This window comes from Lampetra planeri, chromosome 42 (genome assembly GCF_965212315.1).
Source record: "Lampetra planeri chromosome 42, kcLamPlan1.2.h2, whole genome shotgun sequence".
Taxonomy (NCBI): domain Eukaryota; kingdom Metazoa; phylum Chordata; class Hyperoartia; order Petromyzontiformes; family Petromyzontidae; genus Lampetra; species Lampetra planeri.
Genome location: NC_136148.1, coordinates 7690347 through 7717402, shown reverse-complemented (window position 1 = coordinate 7717402; position 27056 = coordinate 7690347). Strand labels below are relative to the sequence as shown.

At 43.6% G+C, this 27056-nt stretch overlaps 2 protein-coding genes across 2 annotated transcripts in view; one reads left to right on the top strand and one right to left on the bottom strand.

Moving 5' to 3' along the window:
- Positions 1–8262, top strand: part of TRPC4AP (transient receptor potential cation channel subfamily C member 4 associated protein) — a 20578-nt gene extending 12316 nt beyond the window's left edge. The window contains exons 12-19 of the mRNA XM_078613836.1: positions 284–385; positions 2989–3072; positions 3266–3356; positions 3645–3785; positions 4110–4218; positions 4388–4500; positions 5533–5739; positions 5966–8262. Coding sequence (XP_078469962.1) covers positions 284–385; positions 2989–3072; positions 3266–3356; positions 3645–3785; positions 4110–4218; positions 4388–4500; positions 5533–5739; positions 5966–6109 — 991 coding nt within the window. The 3' untranslated portion in view covers positions 6110–8262. The remainder of the gene's footprint in view (positions 1–283; positions 386–2988; positions 3073–3265; positions 3357–3644; positions 3786–4109; positions 4219–4387; positions 4501–5532; positions 5740–5965) is intronic.
- On the bottom strand, positions 7806–27056 carry BBS2 (Bardet-Biedl syndrome 2). Its single transcript, XM_078613837.1, has 18 exons — positions 26772–27056; positions 26029–26158; positions 25238–25462; positions 24411–24536; positions 23542–23604; positions 22792–22869; positions 22384–22488; positions 20874–20960; positions 18955–19090; positions 16304–16443; positions 15603–15747; positions 14774–14945; positions 14393–14522; positions 12803–12934; positions 12074–12211; positions 11377–11489; positions 10000–10148; positions 7806–9379 (listed from the first exon to the last, which is right to left on the bottom strand). Exons 2-18 carry the CDS (start codon positions 26143–26145, stop codon positions 9273–9275), a joined length of 2163 nt encoding a protein of 720 aa, XP_078469963.1. The 5' UTR covers positions 26146–26158; positions 26772–27056; the 3' UTR covers positions 7806–9272.

Genomic DNA, 27056 nt, shown 5'->3' with positions numbered 1-27056 from the left:
CAAACAATGTAATACCTTAAAACTAATTTATCATGCTAAACTACCTATATGTGTATACAAATTATGACATTTTGCGATATTAGGAAGCCACTGGAGCTATGTGCTTTTAAATCTAGATTGAAAACTAATTTCTTTGGAACTGCATTTTGTGCTTAGTTTGTTGTCCTTTCCCTGCACCTCCGATTAGCACGGTTGGCTACGTACGGTGCGAAAGAAGTTCAACACACATACGAAATAAAATTGGGAATGATTGCCTGATCATATATTGTGTTTTTTGTTGCAGGAATAAGTATTTACTTCTGAATAGACGGGAGCTGATGGAGCTCGGTGCCATTGCGCTCGAAGCCAAAGTCTCAGAAACCAAAGCGGTGGTCAACACAAACAGGTAACGACACACGGTCAGGATACCAGCAAGTGCCGCCATCCCCCTAGTTTAGGGGTCAGCAACCAAAATAGCAAGAAGAGCCATTTATTAAGAATTCGGTAAAAAAACCCTCAATATTTCAAGAGCCACAATGCATGTGAATCTGAGACCCTGGTGGTCCTTAATAAATAACGTCACGAAGCAGTCCCTGAAGGAGCGGCAACGTGGCTCCGGAGTCGCACATTTTCCGAACCCTGCATTAGCTCATAAACAAAACTCGGTATCGTGTGGCAGTGATGTGGTCCAGGTGTAGCACGGTTGCCACTTGTTGCAGTGATTCGGTTCGAGTCTGGTGGGTGATCCTGGTTAATGCTGTGGGAGTGTTGACCGTGAAATACTTCGTGCCGCCTGCTCCACAGTGCACGTCATTCGAAAAGTGCAGGCCATTGTGTGCTGGTGTCATGGTCCAAAGTTGCCAAATTTGAAGAATTGCCTGCAAATTACTCAGTTGAGATGGCACAGCAACATTTTTACCATGTTATTTGAGTTGAATATTGCACTTTGTTTAAACGAACAAAATAATTTCGATTTAAAGCTTTCGTGACTGCAGGGATTCATCTTCTTGGTTCTTTCGGTAAAGTCACGTAGAAGGGAAGTAATAAAATAATAAAAATAAAACATAATAAAACAATTCTCACGACGTTTCGGCCACAACGCAAGCAGCCATCCTCAGGCGAAGAATGAAACACCCCAAGCTTGGAGCGTATATTTAAGCTGGGTTAGAGGGGGGGGAGGTGGGAAGAAGAGCGCCTAAACAAAATAATTTGCATATCAAGAGGAATTCAGCATATGGAAAATGCGTAGGAGGTGGGCGGGGGGGGTTCCAAATCAATACTATGCCCGTGCATTATGCAGGATTAGCAGCATCAAAGGGGGGGGGGGAAGGGGGGGAGCATTAACAAAGGAAAGGAATGTTAATAGTATGTAGCTGTAGTTACTAAACAACCACGTAAAAAACTACAGTATAAACTGCATGACAAACTAAAGTATAAACTACATAGCATCATCAGTAAACTTACTATACTCTACAATAAGCTGAGTTACTAACAGTAAGTAATACATGAAAAATTCTACGTTGTAAAAAATTATATAATATGCTTCCATCTAAACTTTATTCTCTTACATCACACGCGTCTATACCGTACTATATACTTCCATAGGCAAAACCAACATTAAATTACATACTGTATTGCTATAAACCACCCTATACCTTATACATTTTTAATATAACACTATGTAGGTAGAATAATACATAGTGTTATATTAAAAATGTATAAGGTATAGGGTGGTTTATAGCAATACAGTATGTAATTTAATGTTGGTTTTGCCTATGGAAGTATATAGTACGGTATAGACGCGTGTGATGTAAGAGAATAAAGTTTAGATGGAAGCATATTATATAATTTTTTACAACGTAGAATTTTTCATGTATTACTTACTGTTAGTAACTCAGCTTATTGTAGAGTATAGTAAGTTTACTGATGATGCTATGTAGTTTATACTTTAGTTTGTCATGCAGTTTATACTGTAGTTTTTTACGTGGTTGTTTAGTAACTACAGCTACATACTATTAACATTCCTTTCCTTTGTTAATGCTCCCCCCCTTCCCCCCCCCCCTTTGATGCTGCTAATCCTGCATAATGCACGGGCATAGTATTGATTTGGAACCCCCCCCGCCCACCTCCTACGCATTTTCCATATGCTGAATTCCTCTTGATATGCAAATTATTTTGTTTAGGCGCTCTTCTTCCCACCTCCCCCCCCTCTAACCCAGCTTAAATATACGCTCCAAGCTTGGGGTGTTTCATTCTTCGCCTGAGGATGGCTGCTTGCGTTGTGGCCGAAACGTCGTGAGAATTGTTTTATTATGTTTTATTTTTATTATTTTATTACTTCCCTTCTACGTGACTTTACCGAAAGAACCAAGAAGATGAACAAAATAATATTTAGTTAACTCATTTTTGTGGCTTTCCCCCTGCAAAATGTATGCTTAGAAAAATAGGTGTTTCTGCAGTATAACAAACAGGAATACCTTTTCATATCTCGGTACTGTCTTTCACAACAAGACTTGAATCATTTCCCGTGCGAGTCATTGTGGTTGGAACTTCCCCTGCGGTGAAGCCTACTTGTTGTCGTGGACAATGCGTGTGCCCCCTGGGTATCTTCCAACACATAGGGGCAAACTGTTGCTATGGTGATATGAAGTGGCTATCCATGCGATGACTGACGGATCACCCCGCATTGGTCCGTGGCCACCTGTTTCCACAGCAGAGATGTCGTCCTGCTGATGATACTGCCCTTCAGTGTCCAAACACTGCCGCTGTGTCATACAATATATGTGGTTATGTATTTTCATAATTCTTGGACACGCATGATTGTGGTCCGGCATACAGGTCTTCACAAGTGGTACTTTTTAAGAGTTGTGTAACGTGCTGCCTGTAATTTTAGGCGACCTTGATGGACAGTGGAATGGGCTGTTAAAGCAGCCGGGAGGAATTTTCATTGATATTGTGAACGCTCGTTGATTGGCTGGATTGCCATTTGACACTCGCACTGCATTCCAGGAGGCTGATGTGTCTAGGGGATAAAGGGCTCCTCTCCAAGCTCATCGAGGTCATGAAGGAGGAGCCCCCCGAGTCTTCGTTCAGGTTTGTTGGGGGTCACTTTGCGGTGCATTTGGGATTCATGTTGACTTCATTGTGACATTTTCACTTGTCAACATTACAATGTGCACGTCATGGCTTGATTATCACCCGACTTTAAATAAAAGTGAGAAACTCACCCGTGTGTTGTGCTGCATCTTTGGCTCTGTCTCTGTTGTTTGACGTTTTTTTCTTTCAGATTTTGGTTAGCAAGGGCAGTTGAGAGCTTCCTACGTGGTGCTACCTCATATGTTGATCAGATATTCCTACTCAGACGAGGGTTATTAGAGGTACGTGCCTCTACCTACACTTTACCCATAGATTTACATTCCCATATATCTCTGCACAAAATTAAAGCAATTTTTCTTACACATCCTATCAGCCACATGGCATTCTAGAAGTTATATTTTTCAACTACATTAGTTTAATGCTTACAAACTCTGAACCGGTGTTGAGGTTGTCTCATCAGCCTTGCATACACAATGGTAGTTTATGAATGGTAATGTTATCAGTTTCCTGCAGAATGCAACGCATTCCATACTGCCAGGATCCTACCTCACTGTTTCCCTCTCCCACAGCACATCCTGTCCTGCATCATCGACAGCGAAAGCACGTCCAGGGACATCTTGCAGAGCAACTTCGATTTGCTCGGAGAGCTCATGAAGTTCAACGTCAAAGCCTTCAAGATGTTTGACACATGCGTAGACACTGAAGAAAAGGTAAACTGACGCAACTCTAACGGTGCATCAATTTGAAATACGTGCATCAAATAATTCGAATGAGAATCAGTCTTTTACCCTGGTTTAATTTTAAAAATAACAGTAATAGGTACCTCCATATACATCCCAGTGCCTGGTTGCATAAAACGAACACAAGATTTACCTAAATTCGCATTTACATAGGAAACTAAGGAATTTTTTTTATTTAAGTGTTTTTTTAATGCAATCCGGCCTAGGTCAATTATGTTAATTCCATGTCTAAAGTCAATAGGCTTTATCCTAATGAATAATGAAATGTGACCCGTGTTGGTTGATGTGCTGCAGTTTCAGAAATTCTTGGCGCAGATCAACAGCTCCCTGGTGGACTCAAACATGTTCATCCGCTGCATCGTGCTGTCGCTGGAACGCTTCTCTCAGACCGACGACTCCACCGGTACAGAGCCTATGGCAGTGCACACCCACGGAGCTTATGGCAGTGCACACCCACGGAGGCATGGCAGTGCACACCCAGAGCCTCGTGTTACAGCCAAAATTCACGCGGGTTAAATCGGTGTCATCAGCTGTGTGATTAATGCCCACCACCCGCGTATATCTCTCTTCAGTCGCGGAGGTGATGCTGCAGTGCCGTCTGCTGACATACATGGCGAGCGTGGAGAACCAGCTCACCATCCTAATGCGCCTCATCAGCATTGTCCAGGTGGAGACACTCACTCAGGTATGAGCGCTCAACAGAAGCGTTGCATTTGCACTTAAAAGTATTTGACAATTGCAAGCAATGCGCCTGGTAGTTGGCCCAGCGGTAGAGGAAGCATCTTGCAACGGGTAAGTTGTGAGTTTAAATCCTAGTTGGGGGTTGGCTCAGCCCATAGTCCCTCCAAGGTCGATATTAGTACAGTAGTTTCTTGGTTAAGTGACATCGGTTAACATTCCGCCTCCCATAGGACGCCATGGTTTCAATGAACGTAAACATTTTGATGAACGGTATGTTTACGCTATGCACGCCAGTCCGAGCGCTTGTCAGTGGGCTGAGCATGCCCTAGCCAATCAGCGACGCCCATTTACGAGCATTTAGACCTCGACTGGCTTTGTTTACATTATGCTTTCTATATTCGATTAACAGTTATTTCAGTTAACAGTAGTTTTCGTGGAACAGATTAAACTGTTAACCGAGGGACTGCTGTACTACTTTGTGGGGAAGTCAATCGTGGTTGTCTATGGATAGACTTGCCCCCACCTTAGCAACGCGCAATTCCCGCACTGCTCAGTTTGTACGTTCTCCACCTCTTCCCTTTTTTCCCTTTTACTGTGTATATATAGATACCGTCTCTGAATTCTTGTTCTTCAAGTTCATTTATTAGGTATAGCCCTGTGAGCCATTCAGCTCTTGAATCTTCTGATTGGGTTTCCTCAGAGTTCTCCAGTTTCCTCTCATCGCTAATATATATAACGAAACTGGTGTTGACTAAACATGCCAATGCTGAAAAGTAATCTGCAAATTGCTCAATTGGTATTACACGTAACAATATTACCCCCCCCCTACTTTGAAAACCTGGCACAGCCTCATGAAAATGTGACACTCGGTGAGGCTTTTCTGGATAATTAGTAGAATAATATTTTTCCACTTCGAAAAAACTCATGCCACTGCAGAGGCTCCTGTGACGTTGTGTAAGAAAATGTGGTGTCATCAGCCTCGTGTAGAAACAAAACTCCAGTGAGTTTTAACACCCTGTTACGGTTTTGGCTGCAGGAGAACGTGAGCTGCCTGAACACGAGCCTCGTGTTCCTGATGCTAGCCCTGCGGCGAGGGGGGCTGCCCATCTACCTGAACGCGCTGCGGGAGAAGGAGCTGGCTGACAACAAGCCGGGCCACGTGCTCACCAACTTCCACTCTCTGCTGCAGTTCTGGCAGACGCACTACCTGAACAAAGACAAGGACAGCACCTCCCTCGAGAACGTATGCCCTCATTAAGTCGACAAGCCACGTGTTGAACGAGAGTGTGAATGAGCGGTTATATAAATGCATCGATGTGTGAGTTGGTGGGTGAGTGGAGAGGTAGTGCAGTGGTCAACAAATTGCTACGAGAACCCAGTTACCCAAGTTTTGGGTCCCTCACAGTCAACATCCTTGATTGGTATCTGCTTCGTTTGTTCATATAGATTTGATGCGTGTGCCTGTGCAGAGCTCCTGCATAAACTTCAGCTATTGGAAGGAAACCGTGTCCACTCTGCTGGACGAAGACCGCAGCTCCCCCTACGCCCTGCTCAGCTACGTGCGGCCGTCCTGCCTCGGCACGGACTCCGAGAACACCTGCAGTGAAAACTGATCGAGCCTCCGCCAGTCTTTGTGCAATGTCCCAAGAAACAAGTGCTTATTATTTCTGTTTGACACGGGGATGCTGCTGTGTATTGGGTTTGGGGTGAAGTGTTGCTGATGACTGGGGTAGGGGGGGAAATAATGTCTCTGGAGGAATTTTGTGGAGATAATGTAAATTCACCGTGCATCACATTTTAAGAAAAAAAAATCTGTCTAAAATGAACAACTTTTTATTGGACAAATAATTAATTTGTAACAAAGTACATAGCTAAATAAAGCAAATATTGAAACATCAGTTAATTTACAATTGCCACGCTTCAGTTATTTTACTGTATAAAAATGTGTATTGAGAATCTCAGTATGTGCCTTTAAAGCAAAGGCTCTGTTTGGGATGTGTGCTGTGGCTTCCTAATTTTTGTTTTGAACTGTTCAGAGAAAAAATATTATTAATATTACTTTTCTGTATTTGGACTTTAAATCAGCATTTGATTTGTAGTTTTAGTATGGTAAAATCATTTTTGAATTTTTTCAAACACTTGGTTAAAACTGTAACATTTGTTAAATAGCACCTTAAACTCCTTGTATAATTATTACTGGTGACTTGGAAAAAGATTAAATGCATCTATTCTCAGAAAATGTTTATGTAAGCAACCAGCCATTTAGTTTGTATGAATTAAGGTTTAAACATTAAACTAAACTTTTTATTTTACCAGGTAAGATAGAGCCCACTGAGTTATACAGTAAGTCCCCGATGGAAATCCGACCTTACATAAATTATGTTAAAACAAATTCAACATGTGGAATTTTTCGCGTTTCTTAAGCGCAAATAGTGCAGGGCGGTGAGGTTGCAGATTAATTCCGGAGCAATTTACACCAAAGTGCGCAGCTTTCACTGAGCCCCGAGGTAAATGGAATGTTTTGTAGCATTATGTAATTGTTTTATATGCTTACAACCATCTTTTCCCCATGTTTGTATTGCTAGTTTTCTTCATTTTAAGTTTATTTCACGAGTTATTTACTGTATGTACTTTATTTAACACAATTATACTTCGATTGTTTATGGTCTTGGCTAACAGCGATCAGAGAAGTCTAGGCCTAGCTTAATGCACGGTAAACGGACATTCGGAAGTGACTGCTTTCTGTTAACAGTATAAAAAAATGTTTCGTGGTATTCAGAAACAATTGGATACAGTATACAGTATATGTTCCATTACTTTAATTATGGGTAGTGTTGGGGTATTCGATTAATAAGTGCAGAGGGTATGCACAGTAATTGGGTAGGGGAGGCACAACTGTTTTCGGCGATGGGATTTCATCTTGATTTTGGGGGAAAATTGTTCAGTTTCCGACATACAGAAAATTTGGGTTACGGATCGTTCTCAGGAACCTAACCCTTCCATAACCCATGGACTGTTTGTGTAGCTCTTTTTCAGAAGCTATCTGGCCACAAATGATAAAATGGCTTGTGGAAATTTATAGCAGCCAAATACTCAACGCATATTAATTCTAAATGTGGAGGGAAAAACCAGAGGACCTGCAGAAAAATCCACGTGACCACAGGGAGAACATGCAAACTCCAAACACAGGCGTCGGGGTTTATGATTTGCATACCAGGCGAGGTAGTTGACAACATCTCCCCACCACGGCACCCCAGGATGATTGACTCGAGGCTCGTCCAGGGCACAAATCACCAGGCACGCATTGTGTTTTGTTTCTGACACGTTCACACGGGTTTGCTGCTAATTTAATATTTTCAATATGTTCTTAAACACGAATGAAATAAAAGCTTATTACATTCATATGGGTAAACTAAAAAACTTCCAAATTTCAGTTTTGTAACATGACACATTCTGTTGACTGCACATAGAATGTCTATTTTCATGTTAACGAGTATTAATGTCATGGCGCTTTGGGTGGCAGATGTGCCAGAAAATGTGCCACGTGTTTAAGCAAACATAAAATTGACTTGACAACAGTAATTGCAATATTGCTAATGCCCCAGAAAATAACATTACATCAGGGATAAACAATATTGTTCCTGCACTGTCACAGAAACGTTTCCAACAATGCAACGAGCCATATATGTGGTGATCTATAAAAAAAAATAGCACAACCGTTACTGTTTCAAAATGACTGTACAACATTAAAATATCTTTGAATTAATTGCTGGTCCCATCACTTCAATGAACTCCCGAGTGAACAAGACCATACACGTCTGATGCCAAAAACCCCTTTACAACAGTTAATTGTGATCCTGGCACGTCACACATTTGGACCACGATGCTGCCTTTGAAAGTAATCATTTCAACTTGTAATGCTCCCCACGGCGTACGCTCATTCGGAGTGAGGCGCGACAAGGAACCACAGTGCAGTCTGAAGTTTTTTTCTCAGCCAATGTGGAAGTAAACCCATCCATGCGAGGGGACAAAAGTGAGACCATTCAGAGAAGTCAGTGACTGTAGTGCGAACATTGCGTTATTCTGGGGGTTGTAATCGGCACAAGCTGGCAACTTGTTGATCAGACCATGTCTGTTTGGCATGGCAAGTCAATTTGATGCTCAAAAGCATCCTTCCTAGCAGCTGCACTTTTAACTGGAAAATGTTTTAGAACTTATGCTGAAGTAGATATTTATGAACCCTGAGAATCGACTGGGGCTCTGACCATCCCCCACAATAAGGCAGCACTGCAATGTCCACACCTCATAGTTGAGATTGAGCGAGATCGTAGAGCATCAAATAGGAAGTGGTGCATGCTGCTCTCATGCTGTCTCAAATACACGAGCGCTTTATGAATATTAAGTTTTGAATAAATTAACACCACTATCTGCAGCATCATGGTCACCTAGTTTGGCTACTTGGTAGGGACTTACATAAATGGCCTTGAATGGGTGAAGACAGGCTGTGAATATGTATGAATTTTGAACTTATTTTCCACCATACGTAGCCAACCTTGTTAATCAGGTCAATCTGTCTGAAAATATAACAAGTTCTAAAAGTCCTGTATTCGAATACTCTATATAATGCCATAACGTATCTGAATAGGTTTAAAAGTAATAATTGTAAATTAACGATATACCATGTTTGAATCGTAAAACGTGCTGTCAATAGTGGTATCTGTTCACGCTAAAGCTATTGCCGATTCGGTTGTCATTGAAGAAGCCAGTGCTGCGGCTCTAGCTGGTGGCTGTCCCCGCTCGTATTATTTTAAACAATGCATTCACATTGTTCGTTTTTATAGCTTCACGGCAGGCAGATATCACCAACATCTTTGGTTTTCCCGCTGCAAAGAAAAAACAGTCACAGAATGAAAATACTCCCACCACATTGATTAACATTTCTAATTAAAAATATATATATCTAAACTCTTGTTTTGCACAGTGGCCATTCTTCCCAGCTTAGAGTAAGGAAATATACGATTGTGAGAGCATTGCACAATATGGATCCATTGAATAATTTTACAGATAGCATTTGCAGATTTAGTTACATGGATAAATGATGGGAACTGGAAAACAGGTATATGGGTAAGGGGAGTTGCACGGTAATTTATAACCAAGTAACTCTAATGACTAGAACAAGCTTGTGGCAGGATTAAAACTCCAAACACTACTATTGTCAAAGCAAATAGTAATTCTATGAGCACACCGTGCACGAGGTAGTTATAGGGTCTGCAAAATTTCATGAAGGCTAATTTTATATGAAAAGAAAAACGGTACTGGTAGACCTGTTAATGAGCTTACCCAGAATGACTGAAGCACCTTGTCTAATGCTGCTGGTTCAACGGGACGAACGTTAACTGTGTACGCCTTGGTGGCTAGATGTTAACTACCTCGCCTGGAAGAGGATGTGGATTCAATCCCGACCTGATGTCTTATATATTGATGAATGATCAGAAGCTCTTACCTCGGAGTCGTCCAGCTTTCTGGATAGTTTGGTTGACTGTCCGTAAACAGCCGAGTAGCTCGTTGTGATTGTTGCAGCGAATCTTGTAACCATTTATAAGATCTTTGTTTAAATTAAAGAGTTGTGTGTAGCCTTTTTTCATATTTTTTCTGGAAATCAACAAAGGCGTGGGTATTAAACGTACACACGTGTCCTTCAAGCAAAGACAACGAGTATCACAACACTTGAATTGACAGTTTAACCAAAATGATCGTTTTCAATACTGAAACTAGCTTCATACTAGGCATCATGCTGGTGCAGTGGTGACAATTGTGCCTCACAGCAAGAATGGCCTGTGTTCAATTCCCAACTCTTACTGCGTGGAGATTTTAAATTCTCCCCCTGTTCTGCATGGGTTTCCTCTGGGTTTTTTTTCTGGTTTCCTCATAAGCTAAACATACACAATGTAACTGGTATTGGCCAAACATCCCAATGCTAAAAAGAACAAATCACTAATTTAGGATTACATACAGCAGCAGCAATATCACCCGCCTCCTGCAAACACTTGACAGGACCCTCCTGTAAAAGAGTCTTGGGGCTCAGTGAGGGATAACAAGCGTCATAACAATAATAAACAACATCTATGTAATACAGTATTCCCTCGTTATTCGCGAGGGATACGTTCCATAAATGTTCATGAATAGCAAATAAATACATCAATAAGCTATTAAATACATGACAATTATAACAAAACAAATTTTGTTATAATAAACAAAGTAAATACAAATAAATATTGAAGTATTAAATAATCTATATATGCAACAAACTTGTAATTTGGCATATGGGTAGCTTCCAGACTACACACAATGCAAAAAGTATAAAAATAGACCTTTGTATTTTGGGGGGGGGGGGGGGCGCAATAATGGATATATTTTGCACGGCAAGTGAGTGGTGACGTCACATCTGTGATGTCACCCGCATGCGGCAGCGTCCCGCAATGTGCCTGCTGACGTCACGCATCCCCCCCCACCCTCTGCGTAGGCTGTGTATTAATCCAAGGCAAGAATCCAAGTCTTGGGCAAAGCCGAGTAGTAAAGCTAGTCGTTTATAAATTAACATACATGATGATGCTGCGCAGTACAAGGATGCAATGACGATGCTGACGACAATGACGATGATGATCGTTGTGATGTCGTTAACGCTCCTACATAATAGACGTAGAGTTCCAGATGCGATTCGCGGATCGCCAAAATCGTGAATAGCAAGGTTCGTGAATAATGACGGAATGCTATACACTATACTGTTCCCAGCGCCAAGCATTCCAGCAAGCTGAGTCTGCTTGGCTACTCTGTGATGCGAATTCATAGGTCTTGCATGTGTTAACAGGTGTGTGCTTACATGTCGCCCATGAGCCGAGAATCCTCGGCACTAACAAGCATGCTGCGCACCATGTTCGAGTGGTCAGCCATCTCTGCAGTCAGCTTCTGGTGCACCGAGTGAAACTCGTCCACCTACGAAGGTCGGCAACAACAACAACAACAGCAGCGGAAGCGGTATTCACTTATACCACTCAAAGGGTGACCGGGCGACTGAGCTCAGATGAATAACCGAGTACATTTAGTATTTATGCCATTCTTATAGCGCAGGGCTATCCCGAAGGTGCTATGCTTCACAGACACAGTCTGTTTGTTTGTTAGGGGGCAATTACTGCTGCATGTAATGGCAATTAAGGAATTTGCCAGTATTTTTTTAGAATTTGGATGGTTTTACTGATACCAGTTACAAATCACCAAGCGAACTCCGGTCATCATCGCAGCGGCTTTTGGCTAGCCATCGGACAAAGATGGTCACTGCCGCTATACAATTTTAAAACTAGATTGATAACTAATTTCTTTAGAACTGCTTTTTGTCTTTAGTTTCCTGTCGTCCCCCTGACCCTCTGATTAGCATGGTTGGCTACGTACGGTGCGAAATAAGTTTAACATATATGCATACATACGTAGATTGTGCTTGTTTTTTTTAAATCAAATAATATAATCGACCCACTCACTGCTACAAACCAACACAAAATGTGGGGCTTTGACAGCAAACGTACCTTGATGAGGGTGAGTCTCAGCTCCTCCATTTCAGCAGGGAAGTGTGCCTCTACTTGCAGGTCCTCTATTGCCAGGAAAGCCACGAGTGATTGCACGATGTCTCCTGCAAGGTCCATATCATCCGTGTAGATCAACACCTGCCAGAGGAAACATCACGTATGTTTAGGAGGTAAAGGCGATGTAGAAATGTAAGGCAATTATCATCGAAAGTTGTTACCGTGCAATGGTTTCTGCACCATTTTATATTGTACAAAAAAAATTGCCTTAAATCTAGGCAAATTCAGTCACTACAGTATTATTATGCTAACTTACCCAAGAATGCCTCACAGAGTCTCAAGACTCTTTTTTTAGGAGTGATGTTGCTGCTGTGTGTAATTACAATTGAGTATTTTGCAGACAGTTCTACAGCATGGGGATGTTTGGCCAACACCAGTTACATGGTATGTTTTTAACTAGCTATGGGAGAACTTGGAGCAAACACATGCAGAACAGGGGGAGAAACATACACACTTCACACAGAAAAGCTCTCGAGTCAGGAATCTAATCCAGGCCATTCTGGTTATTGCTACTGCACCATCTGACTTCTTGTCCTTGAGAATAATCCGATAGGAATGTGGAATTCCAAACAATGGCACATTAAACACAGAAGGCCACATTGCTGTTTAGAACTTTCTTATGATCTGTACAAACCCAGTGACAGTGATCAGGATCTGCTGTGCAATTCATACCTCTCCACTGGGCTTCATGGTTATAACGAGAGGACCATTCCCACGCTGCGACTCGAACGCTACGTGCAGGAAGCTGCTCTCGCATTCACACTCTTCCGTTAGCAGGAAATTCTGATTCAGCCACAGGATAACCTGCCAGAGTATTACAGAGATGCATGCAAGACGTTAAATATGGCGACAATTATATTCCGCACATTTGCAAAACAAATAGTAGTTGTGTTCAACAATTTCAAACGTTTAGCTGTAGTATTTTAAACCATGTGTTATACCTATGTAGCGGGTTCAACTGAGTCGCAGACATACTTTTGGAGGCAACACATTTATTAACACCAACACTCGGGTTAACGGGATAACAACCTATGGTGGTGACCACCAGGCCAACTACACTAATTACAATGTAACTAGCTACAACGGACAAGACCAGCTTGGGTCCAGGTCCACGTGTTGGAGACTCTTGTAGGACTTAGAATGTTGACGAAGGTTTCTTCAGGATGAACAGCAGCAGCCGGTCCCTCAGGGGGACCCGGCTTATATCCTCTGTGGTGTGACTGGCTCCGCCCTTAGTCACAATCACCTTCTAGAATTTCTCGAGCAGGATCTCGACCCTGACACGTGACCACCCCTAGCCCCCACTTGGGGGCCCTGTCTTGACTTAACCGGTCATGTGTCCTCCAGGGTCAACCAGAGTGCCATTGCCCTCAGTAACCCCATTTCCATGGCCGGCACTCCCGCACTCTATCCTGTAGGGGCCGGCACTGCACACAGAGCGTGGTGCCATCCAGCACTGTCAATCAGCGCTCATCGAGCCCCTCTAGGGGCGGTACTGCACCCACATCCAAGTGGTATCCGCGATGTCGTTACATCGCACGCCGTGTCTCTCTAGGGCCGGCATTACACAGTGACATCCCGCGATGTCACAACACCTATGTTGCACTCACATTAGAGAATAATTAGTTTAAATATAAATGTTTTGGGTCACTATGTGCTCTCCCAATTGTCCACACCACCATGAGCTCGCTTCATCAGCAGCGCATTCCAACTCTGCTACAGGAGGCCCATTTGCTGGGTAGACGGCTTCAGAATCAGGACTGGCGGCTTCCAAAGAGACAGAAGGCCTAGAGAGAGCCTCAGCTGCCTTCGCTGGACGATCGCAAGTCCCGGTCGGGGTATAGAAGGTGGACAAGGTCGAGGATTTGTGTACTTAGCCAGTAATGTCCATAATGCAGGGGCTGTGAGAAGGAGGTCAAGAGGCCAGATTTTTTCATGGGCTATGTAAGCCACTTTGGAAGAGAAGACAGATCGGTCTGAGTGCGGAGAAAAGCGGGAAGGCCTGTTGTCGAGACAGGCATTGGAATATATGTATGTATGTTGAACTTTATTCGCACCATACGTTGCCAACCGTGTTAATCGGAGGTGCGGGGGAAGAAAAACAAATTAAACACAAAAAGCAGTTCCAAAGAAATTAGTTTTCAATTAAGATTCAAAAGTGCACTATAAAAGTGCACTATAAAAGTGCATTGGAATGCTCTGAGCGTCCGGTAATGAAGGCAAGAACCAAGGTAAGATGGTCAGTGTGTGCCGAGCTCTTACCCTCTGTATGCGATCGTTGACAGAGAAGCTGACATAGCTCTGAGGGTCAGGCACCTTGTCAGGACTGCACATTGCGTACATGGAGAAGCGAGGTAGCTGTCGGGTCAGCTCAAACACGTGGAACTGCATACTGCGAGGCACAGCACCAGGGAATAATTGTAAGTGTGTGGTATTAATGGCAAAAGGGCATCGTGGGCAGTGCCAATGATATAAAATACATGTTGACGATCCTCAAAGAAACTGACAATGACAATGCATACATTATGACTGATTGCACAAGAGCTCGATGTGAGAACCACATGTTGTGGTTGCCGATTTCTAGCACAGCAGAGCAGCCTCGTGAACGTGGCTCTGGTTGCAGTGACGGCTGGACACCCTCACCTGGTCTTGTGCCCAACAAGAGCCTTGATGTGCAGGTCCACGGGCACATCCTTGGGTGGGATCATGGGAACCCGCATGTGGCTGCTGAGGTTGTTGACGCTGGGATGCACTACGTGGCTCTCGCCCTCAAAGATGCCTTCAGCAAATATAAGCACTGCCCGGATCACTGTGTCTGTATTACCGCCCAACACACACACACACAGTGGTTTTATGGTCATTTTTATCATAACTATATAGGAGAGTTCAAATGCGCAGCAACAACTTTACTGCAGTAAATACAGTGTGGATTATCTTAATAAACCAACAATATTGCTGTCTTTAAAATATACCTGACTTTTCATTTAGTTTAGTTTGTACACAGAATGCATAAACACCTAAACAGAAAACAACATTTACCGAGGTATTTCAAAACAAAATTGGCATCATAAGAGAAAATAATAACACGTTTAAGTGGCTTGTCACAGACACTTGACAGGTATGAACTGACAATCATGACCACAACAAACTTTAGCAACAGCAGTCTTCAACAAAATGTGGTTCGCAATGTTCAGAGTATTTAAATGAAATTTGCAGCAGTGATGCTCTATCAGTTAAGTTTGTTGTCCTTCCCCCGCACCTCTGATAAGCACGGTTGGCTACGTACGGTGAAAAAGAAGTTCAACATAAATACATATAAAATAACGTTATTATATTGGGGGTTTAACCCTAAATATCAAAACCATGACCTCCTATATACCAGGCGAGGTAGTTAATATCTCGCCAACATGGCATCCAAAGCGTAACAATATTAGTAGCAGCAGCAGTCACAGCCATGCTCTTGAGTGCTCACTATTTGAGGTGGAGATGGCCAGCTCCACATGTGGTGGCAGCGTCTTGCTGCCTGGGTTGACTGTCAGCGAGGTCTGCAGCTGGGTGTTGGCAGGGATGGCCCCAGCCTGACTCTCCACATCCCCTGCATTCGCATTCTGACCAACCTTCACACACAGAGAACACGTACGGGAACATTACAGCAGTAACCAAGCTGGTCACGGCACTTAATAAGAATACATATGCTGTACATTAATTAGAGCAAAGCAAGCTTAGCTCTTTGCACTTTTAGTTCATGCTTTTGCAAGCTTACATTTGTAGAAAAAGTTCTGTTTGTATTTGTGTATGTGTTATTTTACCAGTAAACCACGTATTAGATAGTACCCACATTTTGCACCACCATATGGGACCTTGCCATTTTACACTGCTGGGTGGATAAGAGGCGGTGAGTGGTGGAGCAATTCAAAAATACTTGTCCCATTGTTTCAACTTCCACTTTAGGAGATGGAATCGAATCGTCGACCTCTGGATTGAAAGTCCAGTGTGCTGCTGCTAACCCATGATGCACCACTGTGACAGCTCCCTTCATTTCTCAGTTAATCGCTAGACATTTATACGCGGTTATCAGAAACGCAAAATAAAACAAGCGATTTTAACCACCATCCGTGCCCCTCAGCCGCTCTCCCTGTGCGGAAGAGAAATCGGCGAGAGCACCAGGCTTGCCTTTGAGTTCTCGCTGTAGTTCTTGAGCTCCAGGAGCAGATTCTGCTTACGCTGACTCAGCTCTCGCAGCAGGTCCTGCTCGGTGTTGGAGTCCATGAGGCTGCCTCTCACCTCGCGGCTCGAGGGGAGGTATCCACGCACTGCGCACACCGCACGCGGAATTAATTCATTCGCGACGTGCTCATCGGTGTCTTCCCAGCCGCTCGAACCTATGGCTGAGAGACGACATCCTGAATCGACATTCAACTTTCAATACAGATGTGGGAAATTATATATGGTAAATATATATATAAAATGAGTATATGCTTACAAAAACACAATTATATTATATTACCAATAAGTGTTAAAATTGTATTTTTTAAAGTACCATATAAATAACAAGTGCTTAATGTATGTTTACATAACAGGACCCTGCGGGGTGGGCTGGTAGGAATAATACGTAGTACCGGTACAGGGATATCGACCGGGTATGGAGGAATTTTTTTTAACCGGGAAGATGGATTCTGGCTTAGCAATCATTGGAAGGACGTAATAAACCATTTCGATACACATTAGGGTGGGTAGAATAATACATAGTGTTATGTTGAAATGTATAAGGTATAGGGTGGTTTATAGTAATACAGTATATAATTTAATGTTGGGTTTATCTATGGCAGTATATAGTACGGTATATGCTCGTGTGATGTAAGAGAATAAAGTTTAGATGGAAGCATATTATATAATTTTTACGACGTAGAATTGTAATGTATTACTTGCTGTTAGTAACTCAGATTATTGTAGAGTATAGTAAGTATACTGATGGTGCTATGCAGTTTATACTTTAGTTTTTTATGTAGTTTATACTTTAGTTTTCTACGTGGTTGTTTAGTAACTGCAGCTACATATCAATAACATTCCTTTCCTTTGTTAATGCTACTCCCTGCACCCCCCCTTGGTGCTGTTGATCCTGCATAATGCATGGGCATAATATGCCTTTGAAACCCCCCCCGCCCACCTCCTACGCATTTTCCATGAATATGCTAAATTCCTCTTCATATGCACATTCTTTTTTGTTAAGGCGCTCTTCCACCTCCAACCCAGTTTATATATAAGCTCCTAGCTTGGTAGTGTCTCATTCTTCACCTGAAGACGGCTGCTTGCGTTGTAGCCGAAACGTCGTGAGAATTATTTCATTTTATTATGTTTTATTTTTATTATTTTATTACTTCCCTTCTACGTGACTTTACCGAAAGAACCAAGAAGATGGGGGTATGGAGGAGTTAAAGAAAAAAAATATACTTAGTACCGGTACAGGGATATCGACCGGGTATAAAGGAGTTAAAGAAAAAATGTAACTGTATTCTAGTGTAACGTTAATTAACAGTGTTTGTTTTGACAAGAAACGCTGTGAGATTTAAAGACCCCCCAACACCACCCTCAACACCACCCCTCCCACCAGCCCTCACCACCCCCCACCACCACCCCCCACCACCACCACCACCCCACCACCCCCCACCACCACCTTCTGCACTAGGCCTCGCGAAGCCTGCCGCACTAGGCCTCGCGAAGCCTACTGCACTAGGCCTCGCGAAGCCTTCTCTGCAGTAGACTTAGCGAAGCCTTCTGCACTAGGCCTCGCGAAGCCTCTGCAGTAGGCCTCGCGAAGCCGTGCTTTTCGTGCACAAATAAGGCGATTAAATGTATCTCGTCTCTGTGTTAATAAGCCTCCCGCACTAGGCCTCGCGAAGCCTGCCGCACTAGGCCTCGCGAAGCCTACTGCACTAGGCCTCGCGAAGCCTTCTCTGCATTAGACTTAGCGAAGCCTTCTGCACTAGGCCTCGCGAAGCCTCTGCACTAGGCCTCGCGAAGCCGCGCTTTTCGTGCACAAATAAGGCGATTAAATGTATCTCGTCTCTGTGTTAATAAGCCTACCGCACTAGGCCTCGCGAAGCCTGCCGCACTAGGCCTCGCGCCATGCTTTTCGTGCACAAATAAGGCGATTAAATGTATCTCGTCTCTGTGCTAATAAATGTTTCTTGTCTCTGTGTTAAAAAAAACGTGCTGCGTTTCAGTAAAGTATTTTTTTTTTTTATAAACGTGCTGCGTTTCATCTCTGTGTTAATAAGCCTGCCGCACTAGGCCTCGCGAAGCCTGCCGCACTAGGCCTCGCGCCGTGCTTTTCGTGCACAAATAAGGTGATTAAATGTATCTCGTCTCTGTGTTAATAAATGTTTCTTGTCTCTGTGTTAAAAAAACGTGCTGCGTTTCAGTAAAGTAATTTTGAAGCGAAGTTTAAAGTTTTGCCGTGATGCGCCGGAAGCGACGGCCATCTTGTTTAATTCACAGATCGCAGGGGGAGCGGGCGGCCATCTTGTCGGACAGGGTCATGCCAAGTGTTTGCAGTAGGGGGCGATGTTGATACACGGACGGACGGACGGACACATTAATCTATTGGTGGTCTGGTCCACTTCGTTCCTACCAGTATAACTGACACATGAAGTCATGAAAGAATGAGAAAGGTATCCCTGGAAAATCATTAATAAACTGATGTACACACATTGCTCTAAAAGCAGCTGTAAACATGTGAATAATATAGAGAACAAAACCTGAACAATACCCCAGGATTGAGCAGAGTCTCAAGGGAAAGAAATGCAGGCAGAGCCGAAGATTACCTTCTCCGTCAACAGAACAGCAAATGAGCTGCGTCTTGCCATCCATGCGGTAATCCCCTTCCACAATCCCAGCAACCGAGGACGAGAAATTATCCTTGAAGACCACCTCTCCAGTCCTGTCACTGCGAGCATCAATCTGACAGAAGAAAGTGACGTTGCTTATTGCATCATGTCGGAGGCATGATTCTCATTAAGTACAGCAATCCCTCACTTAACTCGGGAGTATATACGTTCCTGAACAGTTTCGCATTAAAAGCGAAAAATGCGTTATCTGAATCACGTTTGTACTGTAAAATCATCCTATAGTCAGCAACAGCAATAATCGCCATTTGCCACGAAGTGGCGGTGATGTCACCAAGGCGCCTGTGCAAGGCCAAATGCACTTTAAGGCCACGTGCAGTGCCAAACGCCCGCTAGCAGGAAGTCACGGGACAGACCCAGGTGCCATTGGTTGAATGACTGAGATGACTGGCCGATGCGCCACCTGTGCCCCCTACTGTGCCAACTTCCTGTGTTTTAGCCGCCCGGCACTCCGCTCATTGTTGCGAGCGTCACTCGTCTGCCCTCCGTTGTTGTTGGAGGGCGACTACCTCCAACTGCCCAGTACCGTCCTTCACGAGCCTCCTTCACAGAGGCCGATATTGACATCGCTGGTACCAGTCATTGGCAAGTCCACTCCGCTCCATGTCCTCTCATACCACATCACTCCATCTCCTCTCTAGCCTGTGCCGTGCCTGTTTAGCCCCCTCTATCCGGCCGAACAAAAGCTGTTAAGGCATGCATTGGATGGGCATGCAGGCTACATGACCTAGCCAACGCAGCCTTGCATGCCGGAGGACCTCACCGATAGGACTTTGTCAAGATCTTTCAAGGATTTGTGAGCTCCTCACACAATCCAGCCAGGTTAAACCCAGGATGGATCGTAGGCAGGCCAGCCTAAATGTTTCTAACCGACAAAGCTGTTCCGTTCGGGGGGTCCATGTTTCGCAAAGCATAGAGAAGGGAGGGCGGCATGACCGTGGCTGAGAAGACCCGAAGCTTAATGTGGAGCGACAAACCGGGTAGCTTCCACACAGCGCTACACAGCCGATGCAAAGATACCGCCACTTGACTGATTCGGAGTGAGACCTCTGCTGTCAAATTGAAGCTGGTCATAAGTACACTGCCCAGTTATGGAAAACTCTCCACAACTGCCCCATCACCAATGGGGGAGTTAAGGGAGTGGAGTGTTTGATGGCACAAAATACCCAGGCAGTTACTTAATTTTGGTGGGACTGATTGTAAGGTTCAGCAGCAGCGCCTCCATCTCATCCTCTGAGTGAGCAGCAATCACCAAATCATCAGCATACATAAGATGGTTGACCAATAGGGAGTCATCCCTTGATCGCATCCAGGCATCGATCAGCCTCCCATTGTATCTGTACCTAATGGAGATTCCTCCAGTACAGCCATAGGCAGATTCACGAACTACGTGGTCTAAAAATGTTAAATAATGTGGGAGCCAGAGGGCATCCCTGTCACACCCCAAGGTAGTTTTATCCGGGCCTGCCCACCATCATGAAGGTCCTTAATGATTGTAAGCAGAATCAGGGACTCCGAAAGCATGAAGAACTGTTAAGACAAACATCTGAAATGAGGGTACGCTGGCACGTACTGTATCATTCCACGTACTGTAGTATACCACTCAGCTGCGCAGCTCAAGACAGTAGTTAGTTGTGAACCGCGTTATAACAGGCGTGATCGGCGTTATGACAGGCCATGTTCCGCATTGTGAAAAGTGTTCCAATAGGACCGCATTATAGCGAAAACACGTTGTGTGAACTTAAATGTATAATCTTACTCTGCGCTACAATTGGGGTACACAGAATCCGAGAGGTATCGCCATTTGAAACTTTGGGTGAATTCTGCACACGTTTTACCTTTCCATTGGACCATCCGGTGATGAGCTCGTTAACTCCATCCAAGTCCAAGTCAAAGGCATGGATACTGACGGGCTGATTTTTTGACTAGAAAAATAAATTTAAAAAAAGCACAACAATATAATTTCTGCTTCATTGATGATTTTTAGTACAAGGAATAGTAGAAACGTTTAAATAAGTATTTATTCAATTGTCATAACATCCTATAAATATTATTTTGGAACTACTTTTCTACATAATAAAAGTGGTACAATTAATTCGACTGGAACTATCAGACCTTTAGAAAATCCACTCTTAGTCTTACGACAAATCATGCCATGCCAGAATTATCTTCTTATAGCTAAAGAGGAAATGTTCAAGCCATTGTGAAAGTATGCATGTTTATTGATGACATTACCATTAACGTTAAGCATCAATTATATATATAAAAAATATTTTAATTCTCGTTTTGGCACCAGTCACATGCTGATATTTGGTAAACAGGGCAGCTATCAATACATGTGTAGTGACTATGTATTGTATATTATATTTGACAAGTCATTGGATATCTGCTGACTTTGTCACAGGGGATAAACTTCATGGCTTTATTATTACCCCATATATTAGATGTTAACCACCCTGGTGACAGCACTGCAATTACACACCTGTGGATTGGATTTGGGATAAATGTTACCAGACCATACCTCAAAACCCAAAACCAACTGTTCCTAAAATTGGATCTATAAAATTACAACTATTTATTTCCTTTAATATAATAATTACATTTTACAATACGATTGAGATTCATAAATTAATTCATGACCGTAGAACACCAAATTTAAGCACGTTCTGAAAAGACAACAGTCCCTTTTATGCAGATCTGAAATGTATTCATGGGACTCAATCAGAAGGGTAGAGACACCTACACAGTGTAGGAGTTTTTGAGGCTAAAGTGATCATGGTCAGCGCATAGTGACCTGACCATTCCGTGAACTTCGACAGATTTGTGGTCAGCAGTCCATTGGCCTGAAACTCACCTACCCCACTCGCTCACCTACTCACACACCAACTCACCTACTCAGTGGTCCATCGTCCTGGAACTCACTACTGCTTAATTTAGGAGCTTTCGTGACTGCAGGAATTATTCTTTGGTTCTTTTCGGTTAAGTCACGTCTATTTATTATTTTATTTTTAGACGTGACTTAACCGAAAAGAACCAAAGAATACTCACTACTGCTGTATGATGTTCGAGACCCTTTACAGACATTTAATGAGTTCGGTAGAACATGCATGACAGACATGTTCAATAGAGCTTACAATGCATAAATATCGCTCACTCGTGATAACCTAGGTTATAAGAGTTGCGTGTTTATAAATATACTCATGGTGTCCATAACAACGAGCAGGAGGAAGTGAATGACAGCTTGTAGCAGACATTAGGACTACCAGCATTAAAAAAAACTGTTAAGAGTTCAAACAAGCATAACGGTGTGAATTAAATGATAAATTACATCTTTTAAAGAAATCTCACCTTAATTCTCCAATATCTAGTCGTTCTATCGTAGACACCTACTGTCCCGTTAGCCAGCGAGTATCCAAATCGACTGCCTTGCAGGTGACACAAAGATGTAATTGTCTGTGAAAAAGCAGAAATTGTGAAGAATATTTTTTTAAATTCTGGATTTTTTTTTTATCCTCAGTTTTTAAACTACCGTGATACAATATTCATACTACCAAGTGAGTGTGGAGCTGTGTTGACCTAACTCAAACTACAAGCGTGCAAGTGAGCGAACGTGTGAATACGCATGTGAGTGAGGAGCATATACGTGAGCAAACACGCAGGAGAGTAAACATGTATGCGTGATAGCGAACATGGAGAGTGCATTCGTGAGCATGTGAGCCATTGAGTAAGCATGTGTGTGCGATGTGCTGTACTAACCTCTGTTTCAGTCATTTCAGCCACTATTTCATCATCTTTAAACACTCGGATATCAAAATCTTCTGAGCCCACCAAAAGCTGTGTAATACAATGCAAATCATTAAAACAAACTACTACATCGTGCTACTAGCGGCTGCCTTTTCGGGATGTGATTTCTAACGACAGAGATAGAGGCTGAGAGGCACAGTTGGGACAATTCGACAAATCACGTCTCGTGTCGAGGCAGGCACAACACTGGGTGCAGTCGTTCCTAACTCCCACAATTCTCACACGGGCGGATTAGGTAGGCGCAGGGGATAACAAAGTAGGCAAACACAACTAGGCCGCTTGTTCCGATGGCTCGTGGGCACGAGGTGTGGGCGCGTACAACTCAATGTCAGCCTGGCTGACAACAAACGTTCTCCTACCCCCAAAAAACCTGAACACAAGATCAGAAGAGAGGCCACGTTAGCACTGTCCCGTTCCCGCACTTCTGATTAGCATGGTTGTCTACGTACGGTGCAAAAGAAGTTCAACATACAATACATACACAAAGCCTTCGCTGACTGTTGCATGAGTCGCTACTGCATATGCTGCATTTCGAAAAATATAAAACTCGAATGGCATTCAAATTAAAACACATCTGAATGTATTGTAATAGCAGCTAACAGTAAAACTTACAACAACTGAAAAACAACCAATAAGAGAGCACTGTCGATGGATCCTATGTTCAAGACTGAGAGCAAGAGGAGCAGTGAAGCAAAGCCTCACCTCATTTTTTCCATCACCACTGAAGTCACACAGCGCGAGTGATCGTACGTTATCTCCAGTAACCTGCACAGGGCCATCACAGCAAGTTAACATTCGCACCCAGTTGAAATCTATAATGTGGTAACAGCCTGGAACATAATTAAAAACGTCACATCTAATATAATGGGAACATATTCAGAAGGCCCTTCTTCAATGGGCCTTATTCAGAACAGAAGGCAATAAAATATCTCTGCCTGGTATGCAGGTCGTGGGTTTGGTCCCGTCCCTGACACTCGTATGTATGGAGTTTGCATGTCCTCCCCATGGCCGTGTGGATAATTCTCCGGGTGTCCCGGTGCTTCCTCCCATTTTAGAAACACACGTTTAGAGTATTTGGTTCCTATAAATTTCCACATGATGAGCCACTTCGTTGAGCTGTCATTTGTGACCAGATCACTTACCTGGTAAAATATATATTTTTATCATTTTGACTATGAGGTGCATCAGGTATGCAAATAATAATTAATTGAATACTTAGGTATAATTATATTTACACGTAATACAGAACACAATTAATTGACACTTGATAACATATAACTTAATATTTACAATTTACAGTAATACAACTTAAAAAAAATACTATTGCATAGTTTCATACAGGTTACTTTCCATGATCGTAAAGGCAGATTCTAAACCCAAGAAACAGGCCACTTCTCACAGGTTTTAAGAGTTTATCAGAAATGGTACTGCACGACCCTGACTGAAGTGCAGCTTAATCGGCCAGTGTTAATTGCATTACTGACGTAGTTAGCCTTTCCGGCTTACCCAGTCTCGCTGCAAGAGGTTTGACAGTGGTTTTAACATCAGCTGACATAGTGAGAGATGCTTACTGTCCAGAAGAGATCTGTTCCTTTGCAGTCGAAACCCTGAATGGCACAAGTGCCCCCAATGATGACCATAGGAGCTGCAATGGAGCCGAGTTCTCCAATCACCACAGCATTTGCTCCATCTGCCACCTGCACGTGAACCAACATTGACAATATTGATATTTTCGTTATGAGAGAATTTGTGGGAAGGTGAAACAAGATGGATACATTCAGAGGAGCTAAAAATGAGAGTATTACACCATTGGATATAGTGGGTGAAAGGAAAGGTAACATAATTAATCAGGGGTAGCGATTGCGAGTAATAATGTGGGTCACCACGTTTTTGACTTGATAATTGTGCTAAACAGGATTTGTAGGCATTGTAATTAGACAATGCAGTGTCTCTTTCCTAAAACACATCAGCTTAATGTTCTCCTGTTTCTGGGATATTTCAATGCAAAAGTAGGCATTGAGTAGAGAAAATGGGGATATGTGCTTGCCCAGGGATAGGACGAGAGAATCACAATAAAGCTAAGCTGCTTGAGTTTTTCAATGGCTATAGGCTCGTGATATGTAATATCTAATCCCAAGATAAAAATTACACGAGATAATGCATTTTAAAATGTATCGAATGTGATGCCAAGAAATTACATTATAACAAGAGATCAACCAAGAACATGTTTTTCACGACTATTACGTACTTCTGCTGCTTTTCCAGCTTAAATTAAGTCACACAGCGAGAGTATGTGGTATTGCTCAATTTTCACTTGCTGGACTCAATATCCACAGTGCTAGGTGCATGAAGATTCACGTAATACTAACGGTGGGGGGGAATGCGTGGTGCTCCGTACGTCTTTATAGAAGAGGTCAGAGTTGTTGTGCACATCGTAGGCCAGGAGGCTGCTGTGGGTGCCCACGGCCAAGACATCCCACGAGAGGCTGGGGTCGAGGCGGCCCGCGGCCACACAGCTCACCGCCTGGTTCACGTTCAGCAGCGTGATGTCCGACTCGGAGCTCACCTGGCTGGCACGGGGACCGCTCACCACACTCCGCGTGTGAGGGTTGTGAATGAATACCTGCAAAGTTAATTGCGCCGTCACATGTTAATTCATTTTATTTATTTATTTAACCCTACGTAATTTTACCGAAAGAACCAAAGAGTATGTTAATTCATGCCAATCCTTCCCAGGGCATGAATGTGTGAACAAAGCACTGATTTCCGAGTAACGCTGAGTGCGGAGTCAACTGCCAACTGGAAGTCGTGCACGTTCTATCAATGTACAAAAATAAAATGTCTTCCTTCGGAAGTAAAATTGTTTATTTTACATAAGTAATGTAAATATAACTAAAGCGAAATTACCAGTGTACAAAGTAAGCAGACAAAACGTCGCTTTCCAATATCTGTTCCTCCAAATCAAAAAGTAAATCATTTAAACATCTCATCGCCACATGGCCTTCTTGGAGTGAATTCTTTCAGCATCATTGGTTCAATAAAAGCAACACTCCGAGACGTTTTTTTGTTGCGTCTGGTGGACTGCAAGATGTTTGGAGGCAATGACCCTCTCTCTCTGTGTTATAGATATCGATCCAGTGGACAAGAGGAATGAATGAGCTTTTGCAGACGATTGCAATCATTGGGCACCTTTCCAGCTTGGGTGGCAGCAGTGAGGCACGGGTGCTTCCCATCGTAGCATCCCAGCGTCACCATGCGCGGGTTGATCTTATGACCAAGTTTCAGTGTGAAGATGGGCACCAGCATTTTCCCCAAGTAACTGTTCAATGAGAAGACGTTAACAAAAAAACAAACTTCAAGAAGTTGCTTTGCTATGGTGAGATACTACACGACAACTGTACCCATGGAAGGGAGGGGAATAAAGAGAAAATTGCATCACGTCAGCGTCCTCATGTCAGGAGCATACGTTTAGATTATATAGATCTGTAGAAACCTGCACTTGATATTGTATTAGTTAAGCAATGCAACCATGCAATATACGGACGACATGATTCTCCGTGGATGTTGATTGGTGCCGTGGTAATGCCACATTCCGGGTGGCCGGGTTACCCCGCTCCAACTCTCTGTAACGGCGTTACCCCTCCTCCCGTTACCCCACTGCAATGACCCCACTGCACAAACACCATTACCCTCTGTACTCCCGCTGTAACGCAGTTACCCCGCCGTAGGACACTGCCACATTCAGTAACTCCAGCGTAACGCTTTTACCCTGCGGTAACGCCGTTACCTCCCCCCCGCGGTTACCTATCCACGACTCCGTTACCCCGCGGTAACGCCATTACCTCCCCGTGGTAACGCCGTTACCTCCCCGTGGTAACGCCGTTACCTCCCCGCGGTAACGACCCCCCCCCCCCACCGTCTCTCCGCGTCACCTGGCAACGGCGCGACGCGAAACCGCAGCTCACGCCTGCAGCCGAGTTGCGGCTCTTCAGAGGCGCTAGAACAGCCTCCCCCCCCACACCTCGTGTCCCTTATTGCGCTGTCGAGGAGTGGAATCTCTCCCCCTTCGCCCTGCCTCTCTCCGTCTCCCCGCGCTGCGTTCCTCCTCCTCGCCCGCCGCTCTGGAAGGCTTCCTCAGAGCGAGACGCGCGGCACCTCCATGTTGCGAGTCACGTGAGCGCCGCGTGCCAATCCAGACTATGATTTACAAGACCCCG